Source organism: Gobius niger (assembly GCF_951799975.1).
Source record: "Gobius niger genome assembly, chromosome: 8".
NCBI classification, from domain to species: domain Eukaryota; kingdom Metazoa; phylum Chordata; class Actinopteri; order Gobiiformes; family Gobiidae; genus Gobius; species Gobius niger.
In genome coordinates this window covers 25,481,161-25,508,747 of record NC_136859.1, presented here as the reverse complement: position 1 = coordinate 25,508,747, position 27,587 = coordinate 25,481,161, and the positions used below count along the sequence as shown (strand labels likewise).

The 27,587-nt window shown below is 42.4% G+C and overlaps 1 protein-coding gene across 5 annotated transcripts in view; it reads right to left on the bottom strand.

The window, feature by feature from the left end:
* The window catches only part of grik5 (glutamate receptor, ionotropic, kainate 5), a 143,248-nt gene that overhangs the window by 45,198 nt on the left and 70,463 nt on the right, over positions 1-27,587 (bottom strand). For all 5 annotated transcript variants that reach the window (XM_079561870.1, XM_079561873.1, XM_079561872.1 and 2 more), the window contains 4 exons: positions 9,760-9,921; positions 7,850-8,014; positions 2,466-2,563; positions 1,090-1,255 (listed from right to left, as the gene is read on the bottom strand). In XM_079561870.1, the coding sequence (XP_079417996.1) occupies positions 1,090-1,255; positions 2,466-2,563; positions 7,850-8,014; positions 9,760-9,871 (541 nt within the window). In that variant the 5' untranslated portion in view covers positions 9,872-9,921. The remainder of the gene's footprint in view (positions 1-1,089; positions 1,256-2,465; positions 2,564-7,849; positions 8,015-9,759; positions 9,922-27,587) is intronic.

The following is a 27,587-nucleotide window of genomic DNA, read 5'->3' as shown; positions in this document are numbered from 1 at the left end:
GTCATAGCTCCCATTTCTAATTTTAGTTTCTGCATATTGTAAGGACTTTCAAAGTTGTTTATGTAGAAGGCACTCTTTATTAAAAGTTTAACACAATCACAACTTGCTTTGCCTTAACCTGCACGGACACAAGTACAAGTCTGTGGATATGCAATACCTTCAGCTCAGAATAGTTCAGTCATAGAGCTTCAACCAGCCGAGGCGCGCACTAATTAGGAACTCATTGGCGACAGATGAATGGATTCTGGTAGTGAGAGAGGTCCTTCTATATTCATTGCAAACTGGTTTATGCCACAGGACCTGGCAACCCTACGTGTGGGGCTCATTGTGCTTTTTCGATTGAGATCTCAAGTCTCAAGAACCAAAACACAAAAAAACATCAACAACTTTTACATGATGAAAAATGGGCTTGTAGCTATGGATGGAACAACATTACAATGGCTCAGTAACACCAATATTTGATTTGTATATGTATACCTGAGGTCAATGCTCATGAAATATTGGACCTGACTTTTTGTTGTTGTAGAGTAAAAGTATTTTTTCCACCTCAGAGTATGCAAAAAAAAGACTTTGTTGCATTGTCTTCACCTAATTTTTATTAAGTGCTGGAAGATAGAAGTAGAAACTAAATGAGTGCAATTTAAACGTGCATAGAATTAATTTTCTTGAACAATTCGAGTGTGCAGAACGGATTGTGAGAGCTAGAAACAAGTTTGGGCCACATTTCACATTTTGAACAGGAAAAATCAGGTACTGCAGCATTAACAACAAATATTCAACATACCCATTTTTTAAATACTTGTTAGGAGTTGTTCAACTCACAGACCTTGCAACTTTTTAAGGAAGCTTCAAAGAACTCAAAACCCCATTCAATGCTCTTTATAAAGACACAGTGATCGTAAAATCGGCACCACTTAAGAGTTGATTCGTGCATCCAACATTAGGTTCTTGTCAAAAGCACTCTGTAGACTATTGAATTGTGCATTTTGCCACAACTTATAGGGTTAGTTTTCTAAAGTTTTCCTATTCTACTGGCATTATTCACATCACAAGTGCTGCTACACTTTAAAAAAAGAAGAGTTTACTCACACTCGGCCTTGGCACATACGAGGCTCGCCGATGGATAACTGAAGGAGCGTAAGATGGCTCCTATGGCCAGGCTCAGGTCCTCGTTGCTAGGGTACAGTGTCACGGAGGCAAAGCGAAGGTAGGGCAAGCGAGGTGTCTCTTCAGGGCCAATCTTCACATGAGGGATCTGCCACGGGAGGATAGAAGAGTTTACTCGTACATAAACGTGGGGAAACTAAATAAGGAAGACCCATTAGTGAGACCAGAGGGTGAATAGCAAGATAAGACAAAACGACAGAAGCAGGAACAGAGAGACTGGAGGATAAAAGGCTATGAGGAAAATGTAGGAAAAAGAAGACAGCTATTAATTACTTGGCATAGAAAAGTCTGAAGACACTTTTATCATGACATCTGAAGGCAAAACGTGGACGAGAGTTTATTTGGCATAGAGTCGCTTTTAGGAATGCCTCGACTAATTGGATAAGCCTTGACCAGGCTATTAAAATAACATATGGAAAATGTGTTATCAGCAGATGAGATTGTGCAACGACTTAAGTTTTAAAATGAACATTGATTTCACTGTGCACATTTTAAACATGTGCAAAGGCAATTATGTTTGAGAGAAGACTCAAATTAAAAACTAAAACAAGAATCAGTTTAGCGAACACATGTATTTGAAAACATGTTTGTTTTATACATATATTCAGACCCCAAAGAGTCTTTCAACTCTTAATATGCTTTCTGCTTTCTGTTCCAAAGCAGAGCATCTGTTTGCAGCCAATCATTACTCAATACGCTTTATCACTTCAATCACAGATGCAATTTAGTGAGGCGGCACTCAAATGCGGAAGACTTTCAAATTGTGCATCAGTCAGGACGAACTTTATATTTCACGCATCGGTAATTAAAATATTTCCCCTGTTGATTTGACAGAAGAAGATGGCAATTTTCCTTGCGATATTTCTTGTTAAACTGAATGTTTTTCGACATTGCACCACCATGTTGGACGGGCAATGCGTTTCTCTGATCGGTTAATCCGCCCTTCAGATCTCACTGATAACCCCGACCACCAGACCGCACATCTTTGTAAAGGATTGGGGGAAAGAGTAGTCTGGCTGGCCATTGCAATACATAACCCAATTCGCTTAGAAAAAAAAAAAAAGGTACACTAAATTGAGGCTCTTTTTTGCTGAATATGCTCTGCAAGGTAATCTTGATCGTGCAGTAGTCACTGTGAGGTACATTCTGAACAAAGACTTGGGTCAAACAAATATATCGAGTTTTCTATTAATTGCATATCCCAATACGGACAAAATAGAAATGATCATCAATGATTCAATAACTAAAGTAATTATTAGTCGCAGCTTTTACAACTTGCTGATCCCCTTTACACTCACCTCTTTCTCTCCACATATATGACTGACAGTCGACCCGGAGGCGGGGCTGGAGGCGGGACCGATGACAGAGACAACGCCTTTGGGTAGAATCTGACACACTGCACAGAGAGGAAAATAAATGAGAATTAGCTGTGCAGAGACATGAAGCTGCTCCGCGCTGCATCGCGATGACAGAGTTGGCATACAGTAGGCGCGGAGCTGGGGGAGAAGCGGCATGGAGATTTTAAATTGCGGCATTTAAATTTGAGTTAGGTCCCTGATTCCATTGTAGCTCTGCAATCTGTCTCATTATATGCTGATTTATTTGGAGATAAATACTCGGAGGACTGGAGCGGGGCAGCCCACGGGTTGCCTCCCGCTATTATTCACTTGTTTACAACGTCAGGCTTTTTAATGATTTTTAGCCTGTTATTATACGTGCGTGAGAGCAGTGCGACAGACTGGTGAGGCAGGATGTGGAAGTGACACTTTATTTTACATCACCGAACAATACAGCATTGTTTTCATCGCGGCCACGTAACTACCATGATGCCTTTTAACACGATCATTTTTTTCATTTAGGAATGCTTGAGTGCACAGCGGGTATCAGCGGGAGCTCACTTGGTTAAAATCCACAAGCAGTTAGTCCCAGCAGATGCGTGAGTGATTAGGAGTAAGAGGAGGGAAAGACACGCTCATCTCCTGGTCTCTCATAAACCAGGCTAATGGAGCTGTTTGTGTTGCTGATCAATAAAGCTGAGCTGAGGCCACATGACGACTGACAAAGAACCGCCTGAAAGGAAGGGATTCGATGCGATTTTCCTGTCACACATACCGTATAACAGCAGCATTTTTTTTGTCCATCGTATACTAAATATATTATCCTGTGGCAGATGTAAACTGAACTGTGACCAGCGTCAAAATAGTGAAAAAAACTAAGATGAAAATGCAACAAAAATGTGACAAAAAAGTGACAAGGAAGAAATAAAAGAGCGACAAAAATGTGCAAGAAAAGCAACAATAATACAACCAAAAATTCTGACAACGCAACAAAAGCACACGAAAATACGCAACACAACAAAAAAGTTCCTAAGCTTTCAAATGAGGCATGACACTGTTGCTCTCCAGTCGAGAAGCTTTTAGATTTGGGTAAACCTGGAGAAAATGCACTCGGTTAACCCTTTATAGGGCAAGTGACTATTTTTGGTCATTTCTGCACACTTTACATATGGCCTCCCTGCTGCCCATCAGTATAAGGTAAAGAAGCGTGTAGTCTTCACTCAGCCAATCAGAAGAGATCACCCTACAGCTCATATCCCACCTCTGTGACATTTGACCAATCAGCAGAGACTTCCTGCTTTCCCTGAAGTCTGAAAAAGACCCAAGACAGGCTAAATTCATGGCACATTTCTTGAAAAGTAACCATGGTAACTTGATGAAAGTCACAGATTTTATTGGTGAATAATTGTGCTAAGTGATGATATATGTGTTGGTTTTGGAGGACGTAGTGAAATAAGAGCATGAAAAAGGCAGGCACCATATTTGATCATAACCTAAAGTTAATTAGTTTTGACCATATTTGGACTCGCCCGTTGCACCTGTTATTCATACTTACAGTATTTTCTTGACAAAGCAACCAATTAACCCTCGGACTATGTTTTCACGTTGCCAAAGGTTATTTTTTGTAGATTTCTCGACAGACACCCCAGGGAACAGCTGCCAGTCAATACAACGGGATATTATTTTACAAAATTCATGAACACACACATGATTAAAGGCAGAAAAAACGACTTCTTTCAAAAGCAAAAGTGAAACTAGAATCCCGCTTTGGACTGTAGGGCCATAAAGGAGCTCGAGGGGGCTTGATTTAGCCCTCGGCCGCCTCTTGGTGATCGCTGCACTAAAGCATCAAAAAGTAATTCACATTCTAAAATCCCCATTGGTTTAATATTGCGCTGAGAAACCCATGCAGCTATGATCTCTTTGCCTTTAAAGTGTGAGAAAAACTGTATCGTGTGTTCGTCATCTGCCTTTTATCGAAAGTCAAGGCGCACATTTTTGAACATACAATTTGTAAGTGTTGCTTTTCGGCAGAATCTCGCCGCAGTTCCTTTAATTAATCATTTTCTCAGTGACTTCCCAATCACAGCAGATCCGCGTCGCACTTATTTTGATAGTCATTAAGCTCCACTCGCTTTTGGTATATTCGGTTCGGGCGTTTAATTCGTCCCAATTAGTCTTCTTCAGTCCGCGCCACTTGTTTCCCTCGCGCCCCACGTGTGTGATGGAGTATTCACGTCTGAGGGAAGGAAATCTGCTGCGTGTGTTAGATTTGTGTGTGGGAAAACCAATAATTTAGTGTGTGCCCGAGCAAGAGGAGGGGGGGGGCTGGGAGATGTGCGTGCAAAGACGATGAGTGTTTCCCATTCAGAAAAAAAGAACGAAAAAAAAAACCTAACAGCGGACGGGGCTGGCTGTCAGAATGTCCTGCCCAACGGTCAAGGGCACGCGCAAACCCAACCTTGGAAAGAACACACAGGCATTTCGCCCAGCGCTTGTGGCAGGGGACGTGACCTATTAGAACAAGACCAGCGCCGCTCTGTCTTCTCTCTGTCGCTGCTTTTATTTCAGTTATTTCATATCACCATAATTTTAACGCTTTACACAAATAGCTGCTTTCAAGACACCTGAAGTGCTCATGGTGCACACTTGGTAGGAAATCAATATCTATTCACCTTATTCCGGAGGCTCGCGTGGGCGTCGCCATGAATTGTGCCCGCCCCTTTTCTCCTATCTGTTAACTGGAGAAGTCCAGATAAAATCAGTCACTACACGAAAACAAAGCCGTTTTCAGGGAGAAACGGTGCAGTGTTGGCTTGTTGGACATTTTACACAAATCAATCGACTAAACACCAGATTTAAGCGGAGAATATTTTCCCTCGTTCTCCGTTTAAATGAACGGGCTTCGCGCTCGACCGGAAGTGTCCGTACAACGGAAGTGCCGAGACAACGCAAAAAGTGGCAAAAGTGGGCGGGGCGGAATAAGGTGAATAGTAGCCACAGCTGCTCTTGGCCTGGATTATATACATTTGGCTGTCAATCTATGCCAACGTTATTGACTCTCTAACCAACACAACATTCACGACACTCAGTCTTGCACAAGGATACAGCAGCAGTGTGCAGTTGAAGTTCTCCATATGTGGCCTGGCGACGCGGACAAACCTTAACCCTATGGGGATAACTTTTTTTTTAATTCTGTGAGACAGTTTTTGGTGGAAAATAACAATCAACTAATCAAACAGATTGTCTAGTGGTAGATGTGGACACCTGCCACTCGGAGCAAGCCACTGTGGCATGTACTGTAGCGGCTGACAGGATTTGCATTCTCTGTTTTTCATGTTTCATGTTTTCATGCTCTTTGCTCCTCACCATGTCTCTGCATCCTAGAGATGTTTATTCTTTAATTCTGCACTTTGCTAGGCCGGTTGTTGAGCCGTGGGTGACAGAGCAGCTCTTCATCCTTGAAAAATAATCCTGATGGTTTGTGGGTGTTCCCAAAGATGCCGACTGTATCTCTGACTGAATTGTATTGATGTTTGTTTATTCGTAATGCTTTGCCCACTTGCTGACAGATATTTAATTTAACTGTATGGTACAAGGATTAATCAATGTAATAACCTGCCTATAACAGCAGGTTATGATGATGTAGAGGCGTTCATCAAAATATTAACTTAAAGAGCCATTTCGGTGGCTCATTTGTCCCCGCTTTGACCTCATGCATCATCCACGTCTGATTCACCATTGCTCCTCCTTTGAACCACATCAGGGTCGATACTGATTAGTTCTGTTTGGAACACACCACAAAAGCTGCAACTATCTATACATCTCTTCATCACAAAAGGGTCTAATCAATGTCCATGCTTCTAAATGTCTCAGTGAATGTAGCAGTACAAAGGACAAAACTGCTCTATTATGGTAACAACCTTACTACTCTGTCTGCTCCACTATTAATAGGAGCCCGATTACTACTATCCTCTACATTCCAAAACTAGAAAAAAAACGCAATCTCAGTCAGCAGTAAGTGAAACAGCTTTAGTCTTTAGTACACAACCAAAACCCTCCGTATATGGATATGATTTTAATGGGGTGGCTTCAGCGGCACAGTCCTTGTTTGAGCTGGCCGGTGTGGCTGAACTGTATGAGTATTTGATGATTTGCTGTTGTCACAGTGTGCCCGCCGCACTTTGCCAGCTGTTACTGCAGGGCACAGTTCCACGCTTTTTTAATGAGACAAGTTGAGTGGACCATTAATGGTCTCCAATGACGTGTAACCTAATCAGTGCGAGCACTTACTGGTTCCCAGTCAGGCCAAACATGCTGGTGTGCCTTTAACTAATTGCCAGATACTTTCACCGATAGGCAGCGACAGGTTTTTAAGGGCATTGTATACAACTACATTTCTAGGCTCTAATTAGATATGTACATATGTGCGCCAAAAAGGCTATTTGGCTTTTGTTGCCATTGTCTTTGAATACAATCACCCAGTAATGCAGCAAGATGAGAGAGAGAGGAGAAAGAGAGAAGAAAGAGAAAACGGAGAGAGAGAGAAGAGAGGTAGAGGAGAGAGTCATAGTGAGAGAGGAGAGAGAGGGAGAGAGGAGAAAGAAAGAAGAAAGAGAAAAGGGAAAGAGAGAAGAGAGGTAGAAGAGAGTCATAGAGAGAGAGGAGAGAGAGGAGAAAGAGAGTCAGAGAGAGGAGAGAGAGAAGAGAGAGAGAGAGAGAGAGAGAGAGTAGAGGTAGAATAGAGAGTCCGAGAGAGAGAAGAAAGAGAAAAGGGAGAGAGATAATAGAGGTAGAAGAGGGAGAGAAACTATTTTTGTGGTTTTGGCACTTGTTTTTTACCATGCAGAGGCAATTTGAACTCATAAAGTCAAGACTAGATTTTGAGGAAATTTCAGTAATGGAACAAGAAAGAATGAGATTTTGGCATTGCACCTGGATCCAGCAACTTTTTCATTATGCTTCACCCTTTTACATTTATGTAGACCGAGTGCAATGCCTTGCAGGGGATGTGCTGCACTCAAGGACCAAGCAATGCAATTTTTCTTTTTTTAACCCTACAGTACTTTTTAAGATTGTAACCTCATTTTATACATAAAACATAAAAACACTGAATAGTAAAAGCAATCTAAAAGCCACAACCCTGACCACAAAAACTACATTGAACTGGGAGAACAACAAGCTCTTTATTTCAAAAGATGTGTGAGGAAATAAGTAAATCATGGAAGGCACAATTTTGAGGTTCTGAGACAGTTTGATTACCCAAGATATAAACCATCACAGTATTTTGACCTAACTTTTGTTTTCAGACCCATCATCTGAATTGTGTGTGGGGGTGCACTCACTGGTGTCAGTCGTGTCATACTGAGAGTCTTTCTGCAGCTCGTAGATGTCCACCTCCACTTGGGCTCGAGCGGCACCCTCCATCTCGCTGTTGATGTTCTCCCGGGCCAAAGCCAGCGCCAGCCGCTCCCCTCGCCCACACACCGACTGGTCATCCAGGATCGCTGCTGCACAGGGGGAAACAAACAAACAAGGAAAGAACAGGGAGGAGGAAATGAGAAAAGAAGTAGCCAGCTTTTGACAATAAAAACATATTACAAACAGTGCATGGGTTCAAAACATTTTCAGAGCTCTATTGTAGCCACCTGAAACTAAAATCATACACATTTATATTCAATGGTAAAACTCAGCTCTGATTACACATTATAAAGTATGATAAGTTTTAAAACAAATGCAATAAAGAAAAAGAAAAATGTCATAACACAGAGCTCGGGATTGTGTCATCAACTCGCTAAGATTCTAGGGATTTCTGAATAATAACCCAGTGGAGATTTTAAAAATGTGAAATACTGGAGTTATCATTCACATAAAAGCTTTAGCAGCCTACAGTGTGTTTGATGAATTTACCAGTCGTGATCCGGTTGCTTCACGGGTCTTGTCACCACTTTTTATACATTTTTAGAAGATGTTCGTCAGGTTAAGGTGCTTTATTGTCATTATACCACTGTACAAAGAAATGTGTGAGTTGACAACGTTGCTTTGCGGGTGAAACATGGAGGATCTCCATAGCAACAGTGAATTTACAACATCCGATCCCAAACTCTATTCAGTATAGAAAAACTGCCGACCCTTTACTGTGCTCTCAATCATAGTCGTGATGTTTTCATTGAAGTTCAGATCTGCGGTCAGCTCCATTCATGATGCAGAAATGTGCATCCTCCATCATTTATTCATTTTCAAGTGCATATGACAAGTTAGACACAGTTTTTGCTAAAACATAGTTAACGCGATTATATATATTTTTTAAATGCTAAAGATTGTACCCAGCTTTCTTTAGTTTTTGCCCATTTTTGTCATGTTTATAGTTTCACTTCGTTATTGGACACTGACAGGAAGTGACATAAAAGAAGGTAAACAATTTTAAACTGTTGCCGTGCCGACCATGTGAAGTCAATGGGAAATGAGTGAAACTGCTATGGGATGTTACCTTCTTCTATGTCACTTCCTGTCAGCAGCTTAAAAATGCAAATCTATTCTTTTTTAGAATAACTTTTCTACCCAACATTTCTTCAGTAAAATGAAACTGAAATAAAATGTTAATTATGCACTTGCAGCTGATGTTGTCCTTCTAAATAAGTCAGAATTAATAAATTCAGTCATATGGACGTTTTTAGCTCATGTTATTTTTATGTCCATATCAAAGAAAGAAAGAAAAATAAGCACTGTAAATACATAGGTGAATGACTAATAGTGGAACCCACAGTAAATGAGGTGAGTTGTTGATGTCTGGGCGTCATAAAAAGAAAAACTGTGCACTCTGTTCTTCATGACATGCTAAAAAATGACCTCAATAACATGCATTTTGGAACGATAGCGGCCACTCTCTTTTTCTTCTTTTTTTTTGAGTCATGGCAATGACAAATGTGCCAGCGGACAGTTCTGACACTCAAGACGATTTAGATCGAGTAAAATCACAATAAAACATGATGTTTGGCAATGTCACATCACAAGGGGAGCGCGCTTGATTTTCATTGCAATTTGGAGTCAACTGTGTCCAGAATGATAGAAAGATTGATTGAACAGTGCCTGGGCCATGATTTCATTGTTGTAATAATTTTACACCTGATGTTACTTTCACTTCTTGTTTGTCAGTTTTATCGAGTAGGAGTTTCTGCTCCGTGTTTTGGCCCGGGTATGATGAGGAGCCAGTGGACCAGAGCGGTGTGAAGTGTACTGCACGGTGAGCACCTACCCATGCGGACAGAGGAGAGGAGAGGGGCTTGACTGAGGGAGCGCGGCGCCATGGTGACTAGCAGAAAGGACAGGAAGTGTGTTGACAGCAGCAGTGCTGGCAGAGCCGGCATCTTCTACTGCTCCTCATGGAGAACGGTCTGCTGGCTGCCTGTACCACCACCTGAGAGAAGAAACAAACGCGTCAGTTCTTCAGGAACAAATCATAGACTGTAGTGTGAAAATACAATACTAATACGTTTTAGAGCAAGAATTTTAGGTCAAGTTGGTATTTGTAACTTTTTGTGGAATAAAATGTCAAAAATATATTTCATGCAGTAAACTTTAAATAATAAATAACATTTGAATAACAGCATTCAAAAACTGCACAACTGTTTCGACTTTTGCAGTATACTGTAAGTGCAAACTTTGTCCACTCTTTCCAACCGCAGAGTGCACTTTACATTGCACAGTAATTTGGCAGCCCTGAGGGTAAACTTTCATTGAGCGCTGTGATATTTACTCCTCTCAGACAGTGGGCCATACATATAGCCAGTCAAAAACACACTCTGCGCCACTTGCGTCTCCTGTGTACAAGTGTGCCATTTACAAGTGACAGCACTCAGCCTTTAGCGGGTCTACAGAGGCAGTTCAAAGACGAGCATCACAAACACTGACACGCGTACAAACCCGCACAACTGTACTCACATCAGTGGAGCGGAAAGCACAACCCAAACCACCTCAAATGCCGTGTATCAGACAGTATTCTACAGAGTCACCAAGGGGGGCTTTCAACGCACACACACCTCCACCTCGAAAAGCCAGCTCTGGAGGCACTCCGAGCTCGGAGTGACACAGACTGACAACATGACAAGGCGTCAGAAGGGGAGATGAAGGGCGGACGAGGCGAGAACAGAGCAGCGCGGGGTGATGAGCAGACAGCAAGGTGGTGCGGCGCTTGGGGGGGTGGAGTCTGAAAGGCTACTCGAAGTGGGGGCTGGGGGTTGTGCTGACCGGCGGACATTTCAATCTGGCCCGGGCGGCAACGGGACAGGTTTGACAGTTCAGAGGAGCCCGTTCGTGACCTCCCATTGACCCAGGCAGTTTAAAAAGCAGGGACATGGCAAGTGACACTTTGACCCCTAACAAGTGCATAGGGAGCGAGTTGGAAAAGACAGTGTAGCATGTTGTTCAGAACTTCAGAAATGGTTGAATGGTCAGTTTACTGTTATTCCCTTCCCTCCCTTATATTCATTCGACAATTTTCCCCCATGAAAGACACACCTGGGATTGTGTGATAAATGCATGTTTAAGTAATCACACATATTCAGTTTGCATCCTGTGGGCAACGTGAGCCTATACCAACAGTTATTCACACGTTTAGACAAAGACAGACATAGAAAACCACTCTCTGACAGAAGTATAACTATATCCCTTGCAGGACCTTCTTCTGACGCCGGCTGCGAGACGGAGCGATAATCTTTGACCACTGACAAGCGCTTGGGGAGTGGATTGAAAAAGGCATATAGTGTGTTGTTTCTTTTCATTGTATGTACATCAAAGAAAGATGCCCGAGACGTAGACCGCCAGTCACAGAGCGGCAATGCTTTTTTTCCCATTTTGTTTCCCTCCACGCCAACCTCTCCAGCGCTTGTTTGTCTTTGATGTTGTGGCACGTACAATCCAGCGCTTTGAACTTCTCCAAGCGACTTACAAATCCAACTTTTGCCTCTGTCCGTTCTTTGCAATTACTGACCGCTCTTTCCATCTCGGTCCCGGGTTGTGGCAGCAGTGAAGGGTGGGCTGGCATGCGAGTGGACATATTAGTAAGGCTAACGGTGTGCACCATGCTGAGTACATCATGGCTAGGCCATGCTCATTACTGGTTAGGAAGCTTAAAGTAAACCGTCATCTTTATGCCTGGAAACAACAGGGAAACAGACAGACAATGGGTGCAGCTTTCATTTGTCATCTTGTCACTAATGTAAAAGCGATGGATGCAACACAAAAGCCACTCGCTGCGATATTCAGCTGAGAATGGTAGAAGGATGATTATTCTGGACACATGGAGAGACCAAGCCAACCACTGAGCCAGCGTTATAGTCAATACTTAATCATAAAAATCAAGTATAGTCACAGTAAAGAAAAAAGTAGATGTATGTTTGTGTTATTATAATGAAGGGATTTGGAAGGCAGGGGATTGTAATGGCATCCAGTCTATCATACCGATGTCCCTGCATTCTCCGGTTTGGTATATGATATACTTAAGAGTTCTCATTCAGGTTAAAGATCAACTCTCATATGAAAAAAAGAAAATAATACTGATAATCCGTGGGCACTGCAGGGAAAAAAATGTCAGAGATTTTTAGGCCATTTTTCTTTCAACAAGCCAGCTCAGCCTTTTTCACTGTCAATGTCACACAGTTCTTTCACAGAAGAGGAGCAAAAAAAAAAAGGAAAAAAAACTGAAAGAGATGGAAAGAAGATGACTCTGTGCCAGATGTTGCCTTAATTAGTGACCAAGGTCAAGCACAACTTATATACAAAGGGCTGAGATATTTTGTTGGGTCTTACAGCATCAATGAAAAAATACTAACTTGAAGCAAAAAAGGAAGTTATCAGTTTTAGATCTTTAATGTTACATTTGTAAAGGTTATATTACTACTATGGCCTTTAAACAAACACCACACTGTTTATAGAGAAAGGACAGAGCAACAAATACCTTTATTATATAGTTTTAAACATAATTTCGTCTTCTGAAACACTGAAGAGAAAGAGTCCCCCCCACCTGCAGTACAGTGGAGGCGTCACAAGAGGCGCAACAGGAAACAAAAAAAGGGACAAACGAGAAGGTATCCAGGCAAGACTCACAGCTAAGGCACAGAAGCCTTCTATCTTACTTTTATTCTGAGAAATGTACGTTGACTGGAGAATCGCCTGCTATGACCTTCCTAATAGATGGTGAGAGACTGTTGTGGGGCGGAAAGAGCTGTGCTGGAGGAAGGAAGAGGACAGAGAAGCTTGAGGAGCTGACCAGTGCAGGACACCACGCTCTGAAACAGGGACAAACCCAGGAAGCGCTGCGCCATTTCAGAGGACACTGAAGGCAGCCAACAAGGTTTCCTCTGGGTGCTCTGGTTTCCCCTACCTCCAAGAACACACTGGTCAGGTTGGCGCTGTCGCTGTGGCACAGGACTAACCCAACACCTGAAGACAATTTTGTTGTACAATGACATATAAAGTACTTACTTAGAATTTTCACAATACTTGTGACAATATGCCTCTTTGAACCTATTACTTACTAGCTCACCGTCACCGTACGTTACACTTTGTACAAACCAGCGCTTTTCCTGTACTTACTTGAGACTAAATACATACTTGTTAGTCATTGTTAGTCATTTTCTTTTCTTTTCTACTAGTTTAATATGGCTAATAATCATATAATAATGGCTTCATCTCAATTCCAGAGCGTGACAAGTGAAAGTTTCAGTGAGTTTCGAAAGATATTCAGGAGCAGTGGAACGATCTTGAAGTAGGGTCATGGTCAGAATTACATGCCTGGCTTTTGCGTTGATGTAGGGGCGAACATGCTCACATGGTCTGGCATTCGTACCCTGAACCTCCTTACAGAGAATCGAGAGCGCAAACCACTCAGCCATCGTCCCGCCACATGCACCTCTCAGCTACTGCAATGCATAACTGCTCCATAAGAAGGCCCACACATAGCATCCTCTTTCTCAATTTACTCGGTGTCTTTTGCGGTGTGCATGGGACGTGCAGCCCATGTGTTTATCCCGGGGGCAGGTCTGAGTCCCGTCTTGAGTGTGAGCGTGATGGCATATCGATCGGGCCCCCGGCTGAAGTGGCGGGCCCTCAGGTGCAGTCAATCAAAACAATTGGGAGCCTATCATGGGAGCGCGGTGTTTGGCGAGGAGCCCTCTGATTGGCTATTACCAGGAAGCAGATTGGTGTGATGATGAATAAGATCCTAACCCGGGGCCTACGTCTTCACCGGCGATGGGATGGAGCTGGGCCTATGTCATTGTTATTGAGAGCTATCGACAGCATTAGGCAGAGAAGATTACGCCGTCTATACTCGCGGGAGGGGAAGCTGAGGTGAGAAATAAGAAGGATGAATGAGACAAAAATGGCAGAAGGAATGGCCTGTGGACGATGGAGGAGTAAAGCAAAATTGAATACAGAGGAGGGGCTGAAAAGTGTTCGAGTGGAGAGAAGCAGGCAGAGGAAAGAGCAGAGAGCAAGCCCAGTAACTAAGTACATTTACTCAAGAGACTGCCACAAATGTATTGGTAGTGGTACTCCTACGCAAACACACGCCCCCTCATTTCTCCCTCTCTGCTCCTCTATGCCATCTCCTGTCTAATTGGCCAGATTAAAAGCTACTCGGGTAATATAAAACCACTGCTGGTGTGCAGTTTTCCACATCTGTAATTTAAAATCTGCTCAGCTTGGCTCTGGCAATATTTTGGAAAAAGAAAATGAATGAACTTTGCGAAAATATTCAGTTGCACGTGTACAGGGCTGCCCAAGTGTTAGGCTGTTTGTGGTTTGCAATTGATTTTCCCTGTGTTATACATACTAATTGCATTCATGGTCTTTAAATGTTTAAACGACTCTCGGGGGTTTAGCTCTCTTAAAGGTCTACCATTTCCTTTTTGCGTTGTGCTTTGAAAATATTATGTTTTGTTGGAAGTTTCTGAATGACCACATGAAGCTGTCAAATGGATGGAAATTAGCTCTGAGCTAAATCCGGCATGTTTACAGCAAGTGGCCTGTTCATTAATGTGCATTGTCCCATTGAAATAAATTAATAAATAAAATGAATGAAAAGAGGCGAGGCATACTCCAGTAAATTACTGTGTTATTATTGCTTGTGCGATTGTAATGTTATTTTTGGAAATGCAAATGTTTTTGCCACTAGAGGTTATGGATCTGTGTGTCATTTGAAATCACACTATTATAGAGTGCTTCTGTTTGGAGCCAAGCTTTGGCATGTGCTGCTGGGAAGTAGACTGGCAGGGACACACTGACATTGGCCAATATGAGACGGCCGCGTTTCAAGATGCTTACAGAGATAAATATGATTGCTACACTGAAAAGCTTTTACTCCACATTTTATAAACCTTTCCACTCGTAATGTCATCCAAAAAAGAGGACACAGTGGCCACAAAAGTAGCTTCAGATTACACACGGGCACAAAACAAAGACTGATGGATGACCAAGTCCTAATCAAGTATGCTGTCTTCCATAAACAAACAGGCTAAAATGCTAATACAGTACAGGTTTAAAAGTCAATACATTTGTCAAAATCATAAAGCGATGTCAGCAGTTTTTGGTGTATAATGTTATTTTGTCTATCAAAATAGTATAGCAGAATTTGTAAGCGACATACATTGCTCACAAGCTGCATACACCTCAACAACATCAACTATGTGTCACTGTAATGAAAAGACATAGTTTTCACATTATATTGCTGTACCCTTTACTGAAAAGAAAGGTATCCTGTAATAATGGCATCGCTTCTGGTTTACAGATGCTATTATGCTGGAATGAAACTCTCTTCATTACATGAATATTGAAAGCACATACAAGTCTTTTTTTAAATATTGATATGACTTATGACTCATTTATGAAGAAAACTTGTGTTGACTTTTGTGCTGTAGATGCCACTCTCCAACAACACAAAAAACACAGTCCTTTTTTTGGTAATAGGATGTGCCTTATACGAGCCAGTATCAGCCACAAGAAGTGAAGCTTTACAAACACAATTGAGAGTGAAAGGTCGCTTTCACTTCGACAAAGAAAACATGTTTGCTCTTGAAAGCTAGTTTCGCTGGACCATCCGATTGTTTATGTACAGTTCTGATACAGTTCTTTGCTAAAACACTGTGGTAGCATGGACAGCTATAGTGTTTTTAATAACTAGAGTGCAGCGGACTCGCCATGCACACTAAAACACCAAAGATCAAACATGTGTAAAAGCAAGCGGCTGCAGTGACATTGGGTGCCATGGACAGCGACAGATCAGACTTGAAAAACTACAGTTTTCTCTCAATGTGAGTGTTTTCTTTTTCATCTAAGCCACTGCTTTCCATCCTTCCGATGAACATTGACAGAGCAAGCACTTGAAAAGTACTATTCTGATTTTTGTCATCTGATACAATAGACAAAGGAGTACAATCAAAAGCATCAAGACCGCCCTGCATGCACAATAACAGAGCAACAATGCAATTGAACAATACAACTGTGAAATCAGGATTAGGTTTTGATGCATTTTTCACAGCTTGTGCTATATTGTACATCCTAAGTACATCTTGCATTCTCAGAAAAAGCTAGCTGAAAACTATGCCACAGTACCAGCGAATGGATAAAACCCGATTCTGAAATGAGGACTGCTGCACAAGCCAGACACAGTCAGCACCACGGACAGCGACACAGGCACAGTAGAGAGAGACACCAGCGCGGTGAGCGTAAGCCCGGACCTGTCTGGTTGCTGTCTTATGCACTGTGCAGTGTACTACGCCACGTAGTCTCTGTAGCGGCTGGGTATCAGTCTGTGGGGAGCTGTAGCTATACGAGAGCCCGAGAGGAGCTAGACGAGACTGAACAGTGCTCCGAGGCCCCCCTCTGCTCGCCTTCATTCTGCACCCTGCTGTAAGTCACCCCACATGCTGGCACTGGCGAGAAATACACAACAGTAAAAATACATAAATATCCTGGGTGACTGCGTGGATGTGTGTGTGTGTGCAGCGTGGAGCGAAGAAGACAGAAGGGAGAGTTAGAGATGGGACACGCTGCCCAGTCGGAGATTTAGCTCCGTGGCGCATGCATTCATCTCTGTGTGTACGGCGCGCAGATTTGTGTGTGTGAAAAGACAGGGCGGCTTGCTTATAGTGTCTGCAGAGCCTATTATGAAAGAGAAAGGCGTAAAATCAGGGATCTTAATTATCCAGCGGGAGGGTGAAGGGAGAGGGCTGCAGTAGCTGAGGGAATCGGTAAGGAGGAAGGCAGCAGGAGATATTGGGGTGGCATAGAGCGATGGGAGGATGTATAAAGGAGAGGGGAAATGGGATGGGATGAGGGAACGCTCGCCCTGAGGCACGTGAGGCGAGGTGGGACAGGGTCTAACGGGGGAGGACGCGGCATGAGCGATGGCATGACCGAGAGAGGAGGAGGAGGAGCAGGAGGAGGAGGAGGGGAGAAATCTCAGATGGAGGGAAGCCGCTCCAGGGGGCTGACGAGGGGGGCCTGGCGAATCGTTTGCTTTTTTCCCCTTCTGCCTCATTGTATGACACAAGAAAAAACCTGACAGTTATCATCATGGAAGGATGAATCATACCCGTAATTAAATTTGCGTGTGTTGTTTCTTCTGTGGCTGTGGTTGGAAGGCTATACTGTCAGTTATTACCAGACCAAAGCATTATTATTGCGCCTTTTTTCTATAATTAATCACCAACGTTGACTGGAGAGGGCCTGCAGGAGACGGCCGGGCTAGTGTCCTCCAATAAGCACATGCAGACGGATTGTATCAGAGTGGAAAACCCTGGGACTCATGCGCTAGTCTAGTGTGTATGCGCGGCCTCAATATATACGATATGTGTCACATGAGTGGGAAGTACAAAGGATCTGTGCTATAGCCAATTTTGCAGAACGGTTTGATACATCCCCTAATATCAAAGCGGCCATGTCACATTGACTCAGCAGTTTCCCTACACGCCCATTCCATCCCTCCTTCTAATGTGTACTCTCTCCATTATTGCCTTCTACTATTACCCTTTCCAACAAGGCAGTTTGGCGGCAGGTCTGCAGACATTATCTAATTTCAACTGCGTTTTCATCCTTGCGACAGAACAAGAACTAGCTCCCAGACATAAAAAAAAAAACGTGGCGTTTCGCTCAGCCAAAACCATTACATTACAGCTGCAGTTTTCAAATACAGTAAAATAAAGTCATGTAAAACTCCTTACTCTATATGGGAAGGTTTGCTTGCTCATTTGCGAAATGCATGTGTGAATGTGTTTACATTTATACCAGAAAATGTCCTTCAAGACTTAAAACATCGCTCTTTACTTTTCCTCCTGTCAAAGGTGTTTTAAGGATGTTCAGGCGAAGGATGTTGACTGGCAGAGCTCATGCAGATAGAAGATAATGTTTCACCGTGTCTGAGGCTGTTTACGTTTACTGGTGGTAAACTGGTAGGTTGTGTTTTGCATAGTTATTTTAGATTACAAACGGATGCACAACACAAAGTGGCCCCGGGATCAGTGGTTCTCAACTGGTGGGTCGGGACTATAAATGTCTGAAACTGTAAAAATTACTGATGTTTCCCACCATATTTTGTGGGGAAACACAGATGTAATATGTCTCCTTAGTGTAAAATCGTGTATTTCCCATTGAAAAGATTAGATTGACTCAGTAGCATGAATTTGACCAGACTCCGGTTTTCTATGGAGCGGGGGACCGTTGGCACAGACGTGTGCAGTCGGGCTTCTGTCAGTCTACCCCATGGGAAACTGTCGACACATATGTAGCTTAACATCACCGAAAGTGGAGTGAATGAAGAACAAATCCTTTGGGTGACGTGTGAAAAGCACTAAACAAATAAGCTTCAATTCTATTTACACATATGCTGTCCATTAACCTCTTAACCCCCGCCTAAACCAAGCACATTTTCTCCAGTTCGACTTTTGCCCAAATGTAAAAGCTTTTGGACTGGAGCTCACAGCCTACAGGCCAATGCAACACCTCATTTGAAAGCTAAGACCGACAAAACTGATCTAAACGGATCTTATTCCTTCATTCATCGCTTTCTTGTCATGCTTGTGTCGCTCTTTTGTTGCGTTTTTAAGAAGCTTTAAGATTTGGGTAAAGCCAAACTGGAGAAAATGTGCTCGGTCCAGGTGGGGTTTAAGAGTTTAACATAGAAATGTTTAGACTGTGGTGTCTCAAGGTCGCACCCGCCAATCTTCAACTGTAGTTCCTAAACAACCCCTGAACTTGTGCTGATTTAACTTTTAAAACTTCATGTCACCTTTCCTCAACATTTTTTTACATGGATATCACCAGCCTTTCTTGTACCAGCCTTTTTCAGTTCTTGTTTACCCAGCTTTACCTGCTCTATGAGGCTCTTGCTCTGCAGCACTTTGAGAATGGGTCTTTTAAAGGCAGTCGGCTCGCACTCTGAACAAAAATAATAATATTTGTTTATAAGTTGCAATTCCCTGACTAGAAAAAAAAGGAGTTGCTGAGCGGTGAATGCGGAGGTTATGCGTAAGGTTAATTACTCTTGTAAAGTCCACTCAAAAGCATATCTTCTAATTACACTCACTGCAAACGAGTCAATTTAAACCATTACTAAACAGCCTGACCTCAAACCGCGCTGTGAATGGTGAAGAACACATCCTTCATATATATATATTAGAGACTCATTACATGATTTTACACTTGCCACACACGGCCTGAATAATAAGCAACTCCAAATCCAACCGTCTTGCGTTCGCAGCACCCAAAATAACACCCAAGCGGCGAGTTCTTTCTTTATTAAAACATAACACCGCACCAATGTGACACCACAAAATAGCAAATATTAAGTCTAAAGAGCATCAACAATTTCAAATGGAAGACCTCAGTGATATATATCTTGGCTTCTTGCGATAAAGGTATGGCGTCATGTAATATTGCAATTAAATTGTCATTAAAATGACAATGTACTGGGCAGCCCAAACAGTATGGAGTGTCCATAGACAGCAAGACTCCAAGACTGGAGAATTATTAGGAACTCGTATTGGAGCCAAACAGCGGTGTTGAAATTAAAAAAGGAGTACGGCAAGGATGTGTCTTCTCGCCAGACCTTTTCAGTGAATGGATCGTGCCCCGGGTGATGGTAGGTGGTACAAAAATAAACAACTTAAGGTATGCAGATGACACAGTCCTCATTGCCAGTTCTGAATATGATCAACAGTAATTCCTCAACAGAGCGCTGACAGAAAGTGAGATAAAGGGATTTTTTGTCAACTGTAAGAATAAAGGAGTGCCTTGTTGTTACAAAAAAAGGGAATATTCCTGACAGCAATATGATATTAATGGGGACTAACTAAATCAAGTGTCTAGTTTCAGCTACTTGGGAAGCCGGATAACCTCAGATGGAAAATGTGACAAAGAAATTCTGAGGAGAATTTCAATAGCGGAGGAGAGTTTCACAAGGATGAGCAATTTACTTTGCAATCTCAAAATTACAATGAAGACAAGACTCCGGATTCTTGAGTGTTATGTCACGGCAGTGCTGAAATACAGATGTGAGAGTTGGACCATCTCAAATCGAATGGAAAACCGACTACAAGCAACAGAAATGTGCTTCCTACGGTGCATGATGAGAATCCACTGGACAAGCCACGCAACCAATGATACAGTATTACAGAGAAGCAGCCAACAGAGAAAACTAGACTTTCCAGGACACTGTATAAGGAAGGAAGGGTTGGAATTTCTATTCCTCACAGCGAAAATCAATGGGAAGCGAGACAGAGGGCAACAGAGAACAACTTTCCTCCAGAATATCGCTGCTTGGACTGGAATGAACACCATTAAAGCAGTAACTCATGCACCCCTAGAGGCCATAAGCGCAAGTGCAAGTTGCGATTTTTTTACTTATTAATTGTCCATGAGAGTAAATACTACACTGACAGAAAAGGTGAAGGGAGAGAGGGATATTGTACATCCAATTACACAATGGTAGTATTCTTTTTCACTCAAACTTGGCTGTAAATACTGTTTAAGTGGCGCTGGCCCACAGCTAGCTTTGCCCATTTTCCTGTTAGCGCCTTCTTCGTGATTCCATTAATGTGTATAGGTTGCTCCGGTCAAGTTGCAATTGTGGCTTTCTGGTCAAAGACACCAGGGGGAGATCATCCCATTAACACTTGTATTACCCCCATAGGGACTACGAAAAGGATTTATTAAGGTAAACAAGTTACTTAGTATTGCTTTAAGATGTTGAGACTGGTAAAAAAGAAAGACAACTGGCATTCCATGGTCGCCTACGTCACATGATATGGCACTGCGAGAGAGAGAAAGCTTTGCCTTGTAGTCGTTGCTATAATCCTAGGTCAGTGCTGGAAAGAAGATAGAAGAAGAGCTTTATTCGTCATTGCACAATTGTACAATGAAACTGCCTAGATCAGATGTAGGGTTAGTCCTGAGCCGCCCGCGACTTTGTGGGTCAAACTGACCAGCATGTTCTTAGAGGAAGGGGAAACCTACATACACACGGGGAGAACATGCAAACTCCACCCTGTCCCACCGGGGATCGAACCCAGGCTCTTCTCACAAGAGCACTAACCACTCAGCCACGTGCTGCCCCATGCCTCAAAATGAAGAGATAAAGAAGACACAGCATTTTTTCCTATTCCATCATTAAAGTTTTCTTCAAATCCAGGTGAAAAAGTTGTATGGTATAGTTTTAAGTGAAAGATAGGTCACCATATTGGAACAGTTTTTGGACGTGAAATCTAATGGGACTACAACTCAGACGACTGCGATACGACGGCAGCACCTCTGGGAACAAGACCCAGCGTCAACTCAGGCACTGAAGCTTTACAAAGAGGAGAGATATGGAGCACCAGACACTATTTGTCAAGTAAAAAGTTTGTCTTTCTTCAGCTACATGTTGCTCTTTCTTTTGCTGAAATGGTGCTCATATTCTCATTATTCTTTAGTCTACAAAGAAATATCAAAACATCAAAAATAAGTAGAAGAAGACATGGAGGCAAGACACAAACTTTCTTCAATCGTCAATCAAAGCCATCTGTATAAGTAGCTTTGTGCAGTTTAAAGAGGCTATAGCAAAAGTGGAGGCGAGAAAAAAGCTCCTTGAACTTAACTCTATGAATGTGTCTGATGAAATTCACACTGATGCATTGTGTTTTTGTTTTAACAAAGGTCTGTGAATGGCACATAATGGATGCAAAAGCAAATAAATAGCTTCTTATAAAAAACACTAAAACTCTTACAACATACAACTGACTTCATGTAAGTGAAAGCTTTTTGATAGAAGTGTAATTTACTCCTATATTTCGCTCACATCTAAGTTTGCAGGTTTCACCAGAAAAGAAAACCGTTCAGTCCGTTCACACTTGGGGGTAAAAACAACTACAGGAAATTGCTGATGTTTCCACTTAAACATACTATGCCACACAATATATATGGTGCAACTTTAGGATCTAGTATTGCGAATTCATCATTGCTTTGGCGCTATCTTCTTATGTAAATCACATCTCTTTTGCTACAGTTACATTGGGCCTCAAGAGACTTAGAAATAAAAAGAACACTCACACAAAAATGCACAAAAAGGGATTCCTATTGGATATTAGGTGCTGTCACTTGCCAATACAGAGAAAGTGTCTGCTTTGTAACTATGAAAACAACATTTTGAGAAACAAGAAGCAAGCAAAGTAAGCAAGGTACTGTAAATGTGTGTCATTCATCGTTTTAACTTATGCAACAGACTTTTTGATTAGAACGGCAGAAATACTCTCACTGCCCCATATTCTATTTAAGGCAGATTCTGTGCAGTGTACGTACTAGTGAGTGATGAAATTGGTTGTTACATTGTAATGATGTCACGCTGTCAGATGGAGGTCAGAAGCCAGTATGCTGGCGGTATGAAAACAAAAAAAATCCCAAACTTATAAACCAATAAGCCAATATTGTTTCTTTCTTGCAAGACGTCCGCACTTTGGTCAGTAGCTTGCATACTTATTAACCTCCGTTGAGCCTTTAAACTCTTGATATTTGAATGATTCAAAAAGTCTATGAAGATTTTAAATCAGACGTTTGCTTCCTGATCCAGCGCACAAATGGAGGTGGGCTCCATTAAAGACACAATATAAAGTTATAGTAGGAGCTATAGTATACATATTGAGTATATTCAGCTAATGGATAACCAAGAGCTTACACAAATTAATAAACAACTCAAAATGGGAAGTAAGGTACATGTAATATTGACATAGCAGTTGTTAAAAAGGTTAAATAAAGTTGTATTTTAATTAAAGGAATGTAAAGGGTAAATTCAACAAAGTAGAGACAAACATAACCAAACAAAAGCTAATATGGACAAAGGTTAACAAAAACAAAGTAATTAAACCTAAAACAAAACACGAAGCAAACTATTAAGTGTCTCAAACCACGAGTGCCACATAAAGGCCTGCACAAAAACAAGTGACATAGAAAACAACACAAATGGGAGACACAAATGAGGCTATATCCACACAAAGACAAAACGCTTACGTTTTCAGAAACTTTCTTTGTAAGCACGAATCCAGGTTAGTAAATGTGTGTGTCCACTTGGGTTGACTCAGGTCTGTGAAACGGCGCAATTCATCTTCCAGGCCTGGGTGAGGCGCTGTGACGCTAACACTGATAATAGAACAAGATGTGGAGGAGCCATTGACAGTATACTGTCAATGGGAGGAGCATGCGCAGTAAACTTTTGTGGAATGTAAACAGTGAAAATGAAACTGATCAAGGATTTGCGATCTACAGAAGAGATGATGAGGCCAGTGTGTTCTTCAAACGGGACTAAAGCAGAAAAACTTGTCGGTGACCGGACTTTTACTGTCAGTCCAAAAACACAGACTGACTCTTCCATGTTTTTCTACTTGTCACCTGTGGCTTGTGGACTGCAGCGGAGCCAAGAGGAGCGGAGTAAAATCATCATAGATCCATGAGTAAAACTCATTATAAGGTCAGCAGATTATGGATAACAGACACCACTCTGGCGCTGTGATGTCATCGTTTTAGTAAAAGTTGAGGAGATGTAACAACGGCGTTTTGAGATCTTTCCACTCTGGGAACTAGTTTGGAAAATGTTCATTTACAGACCCCCAAAACGCCAGGCTCGTATTGACGATATACTGGACTGGATAAAATATCTTTGCGTTTGGTCCTCAGCTTGTCTTCGTGTGGACAGGGCCTAAAAGAACTGAAAACTAGTGTGTCTGAACACAAAAGTTAACGTTCACATGAAGAGACACAGAACACATGGCATATTGGCTACAAAGGCCAGGAGCCCCAAATAATCCAAGGTGGGGTCCTTTTATAGGAGTGGCTGGCACAGGTGGCTTTAACGAGTTCCCCCAGGTGTAGAGCTGCTCTCCCAATCAGCCAGGGAACCAACCAACAGCCAGGACTCCCAATGCAATCCACCAATCGCAGCCCAGGACCACAGCAGCAAGTTTACATGGTGGGAAAAATACAGGTTTAGGCCACACAAACAAATATACAAAAAGGAGGGAGCCTGGAGGCCTGGGGCCGTAACAGTATATTTGGCTAGTGGATAACCAAGAGCTTACACAAATTAAGAAACACCTCAAAATGGAGAAGTAAGGTACATATAATGTTGACATAGCAGTCCAATACAGTAAACTCCTGTCTGTTTACTGTCCCCATAGCTTAATCATAATTGGAGAGATTTAACCATTTAGATAGACAGCTTAGAGACCTTTAAGATATACGTAGCTTTAGAGCAGATTCATATCTCGGTAATTTTATGATTATTTTGACCACCCTCCTCCCCCTCCCCTCTCTCTCTCACCCCACCAGCCCTCTCCTCTCCCCATCTGAAGTGGGTGAATTCTGGCCAGAGTTCTCCTTGACAAAGCGTCCCCACGTCAGAGACACAGCTCAGCTTTGGGGGGGAAACACCGGCGCTGCTGCCACTCTGTCACATCTGAGCATGTCACGCACCGTCGCAGCACTCCAGGAAGGTTCAAGTATTGTCACGTCGGGGGCCTGTTTACCAGTCATCCTGTGCTCCCGCTTTGTTCTGCTACATCTGCGTCCCCGACCCAACCCCCCCTCCCCGTGCATGACTGTGTTAGTGTTTGTTTACATTGGAGCCCGAGCAACGATCGCGGCAGACACAAGGCGCCCACAGCTCAGATGGGTGCAGGTGGCTGAGGCGCGGGGGGGTGGGGGGGGCGGAGAAGGGGAGGTGAGGCTGAGCGCGCAGTTTCGTCTAAAGATGTGTTAGTAGGGTGCTTACTCACTGTTCTCACAACAACAAACTGCATCATCAACAGCCATTATCGACCGTGCACAATACTGAAAATCACTTCAGGGCCCGTGTTAAATTTGTATTTTATTTAGTATTCTATTATCATCACGCTAAAGGTTAGGTTTGTGAGATGCACCGTAAACATGACCTCTTTGTGCACCCAGATTTATTTACTACTACAAACATGTTATTCATTCATATAAAAGTTGTTTTTGGTTCTCAGGACAATTATGACAAAACAGAATAATCCTCGCACGTACGGTTGCCAGGTCCTGTGGCTAAATCCAGCTTGGAAAACACAAAGGGACGCTCTCTCTCTCCGACTTCCACAGTCCCGGCCCCCGGCCCCCATCAAGTCCTAATTAGTGCTAGTGCAGACCTCCAATGGTTATAGCTCAAAGACATGAATCTTGTGCGCTTGTGTCCTCATATTGGGCTTGAGGAAACAAGTTCAAATGTAGTTGCAGTGTTTTTAATTTTTCATTACTGAGAACACATACATTACCTTAAAATGTAGAAGCAATTTGATGATTGATGCACACCAATCAATAGGAACTAGATTGTAAAGCTCAGAGAAAAAAAACATATTACATCCCTCTATATTGTCTATTATAGCAATTCTCACGGGTGACGGCATAACAACAGCTAATAAGAACAAATAATATAAAGAGGCAATCGGTTCTTTCACTCATTTGCGAAGAACCTACTTTCTTCCTTGAAAGAGAAGTGAGAGAAGTGCAGCTTGTTAATAGTAAAGATACCAAGAGCTGAAAAATAAGAAGTCTTTTATCAAGGGTGAATTCTCAAAGCAGCAAAGCCATAACACATAGCACAACAGCTGAGAGAAGTGTCAACTTTCGAAAGAAATTGTATTTTTAGGCATACTTTTGTACTGAAGTAACACAAAGTAAGACATTGGAGTTATTCTTCCCGCTAAGACTTTAAAGGCTGTTTCATTGTTTCTTCTTCTGAAAATATTACCTTTACATATGTTTTTCGTTCTAATATTTGGAATCATCAGCAACGCCACATATTTTTAATGTTTTGTTGTGCCAGACCTTTAAGCTCAAGCTGTTACTAAGTTATCAAGTATTAGGGCCTCTGATGTGTAAATGAGAAAATACTGCGCGAGTAAAAATGACTCAGCTGATCCACTTTAGCACGTGCTACTCATTTTGCACACGACCTTGGCAAATAACCCATACTGTAACGCTGAACAAATCCTAATGAGGCAATCTTCACCTAAAACAAATCCCCCGAATCCAAGGAGGGAAGCTTTCAATTAATACCTTCCCCTACCCTCATTCTCTGCCCGTGTGTTTTGAGGACTGCAGCTCTCGACTGTCTCTGCCGGCTTACGTCAGCGCACACACCAGTTTAATCACAATTAGGAAGCGCTCTCCTTGAACTCACTCGCCCCCCGGTTGTTTGGAGAGCCGAGATTTGCATTCTCGACAATGCCTTTTTTGCGCAAGCGGGAGAGTGACATTCCACGTGCGAGCGCTGCAGCCAAAGAGAACAATGGTGCCGAGAAAATAGACTCCTGTCGATTTAAATTACTGGTGGCGAGCAACACGGTGTCTGCTGCCGTTATTTTTCCGCTGGCAACGCGTCGGAGAGCCCCTCTGTGCAGCCCTCCTATTATGACAGGCCCGAGTCAGACACCATCACTGACCCTATTACAACGCATTGTGGAATTTCAAAAAAGACCATTTGTACTCAATTTTTGTACAAACTGTTGCCATTTTTTCCCCCCACACACGTTTCTGAGTTTTAAGTGCGTGGAGGCAGCGATCCGAGGAGGATGGATGTCTCTCTGAATTGGCTCTCCTGGGGTTTGCTTCATGCGCTGTCTAAGAGAACGCCTGTCTGTGTTTGAATATATCTGCTCTTGTGCGTCTTCTTAAAAAATCTTTGCGTTCAGATGCCGGGTGTTTTCGAGTTCTACAACTTCGTCGGCCCTTCGATTTTGCCTCAGAGAACGAGCTTGACCTGGCTCGACTCGAGTAGGCAATGATGAAGTTCTCAGCCCACCACTGCAAATTTATGGCATCACGTAAATCCACCACTTTGAATAAGAGAGCCGCAGTTAGAGAGGGTGGAATGGAAGCGACGTGCCACAAATGTGTCCCAAAATGGGCCACCTAAAACAGTCAAGTAATGAGCGTGTGCTATTTTTAGCGTATTTTCCTAAATTACATGTTGACTTGCTTCTTGTTAATTCGCTACACCCATTAAGCCAGGGTATTAACTTAATTTACTAGTCTAGAAACTTGAAGGGTTCATTTCAGAAATGTGAGTCGAAAATGTAGTCCTGAACATTATCCTATTTTACCATTGTTGGATAAGGATCTCAGAATAGATAAAATAGGGTTTAATCTGTGGCAGTCCCAAGTCTGCGTGAATGCATCAGGAAAAGCATAAAGTGTGTGTGCCTTAATATGAAGCACTTAGTGAAGGAAAGACAAGTATTAGGCGTTTCATAGTAGCACTTAGGTAAATCTTAATTATATAGTAGAAGTACTGTGGATTCTGTTGTGCACGACAAAACGTTTGACCTACTGCAGCAACACAATGAATAAAATACAGTTGAATACAGTACAATATGTGAGATGATAAAAGCCAGCAAGTAGATCCAAGTCCATGACGATAAAAAGACAATGAGGGGACTCTACATCAGGTTTACAGCTGCTACAAAAGCACACAGATATATGTTTGATGGCTTCTACAGTGTAATTCGATAAATCTGAGCAGCACTAAGCAGATGTCCTTGATATGAA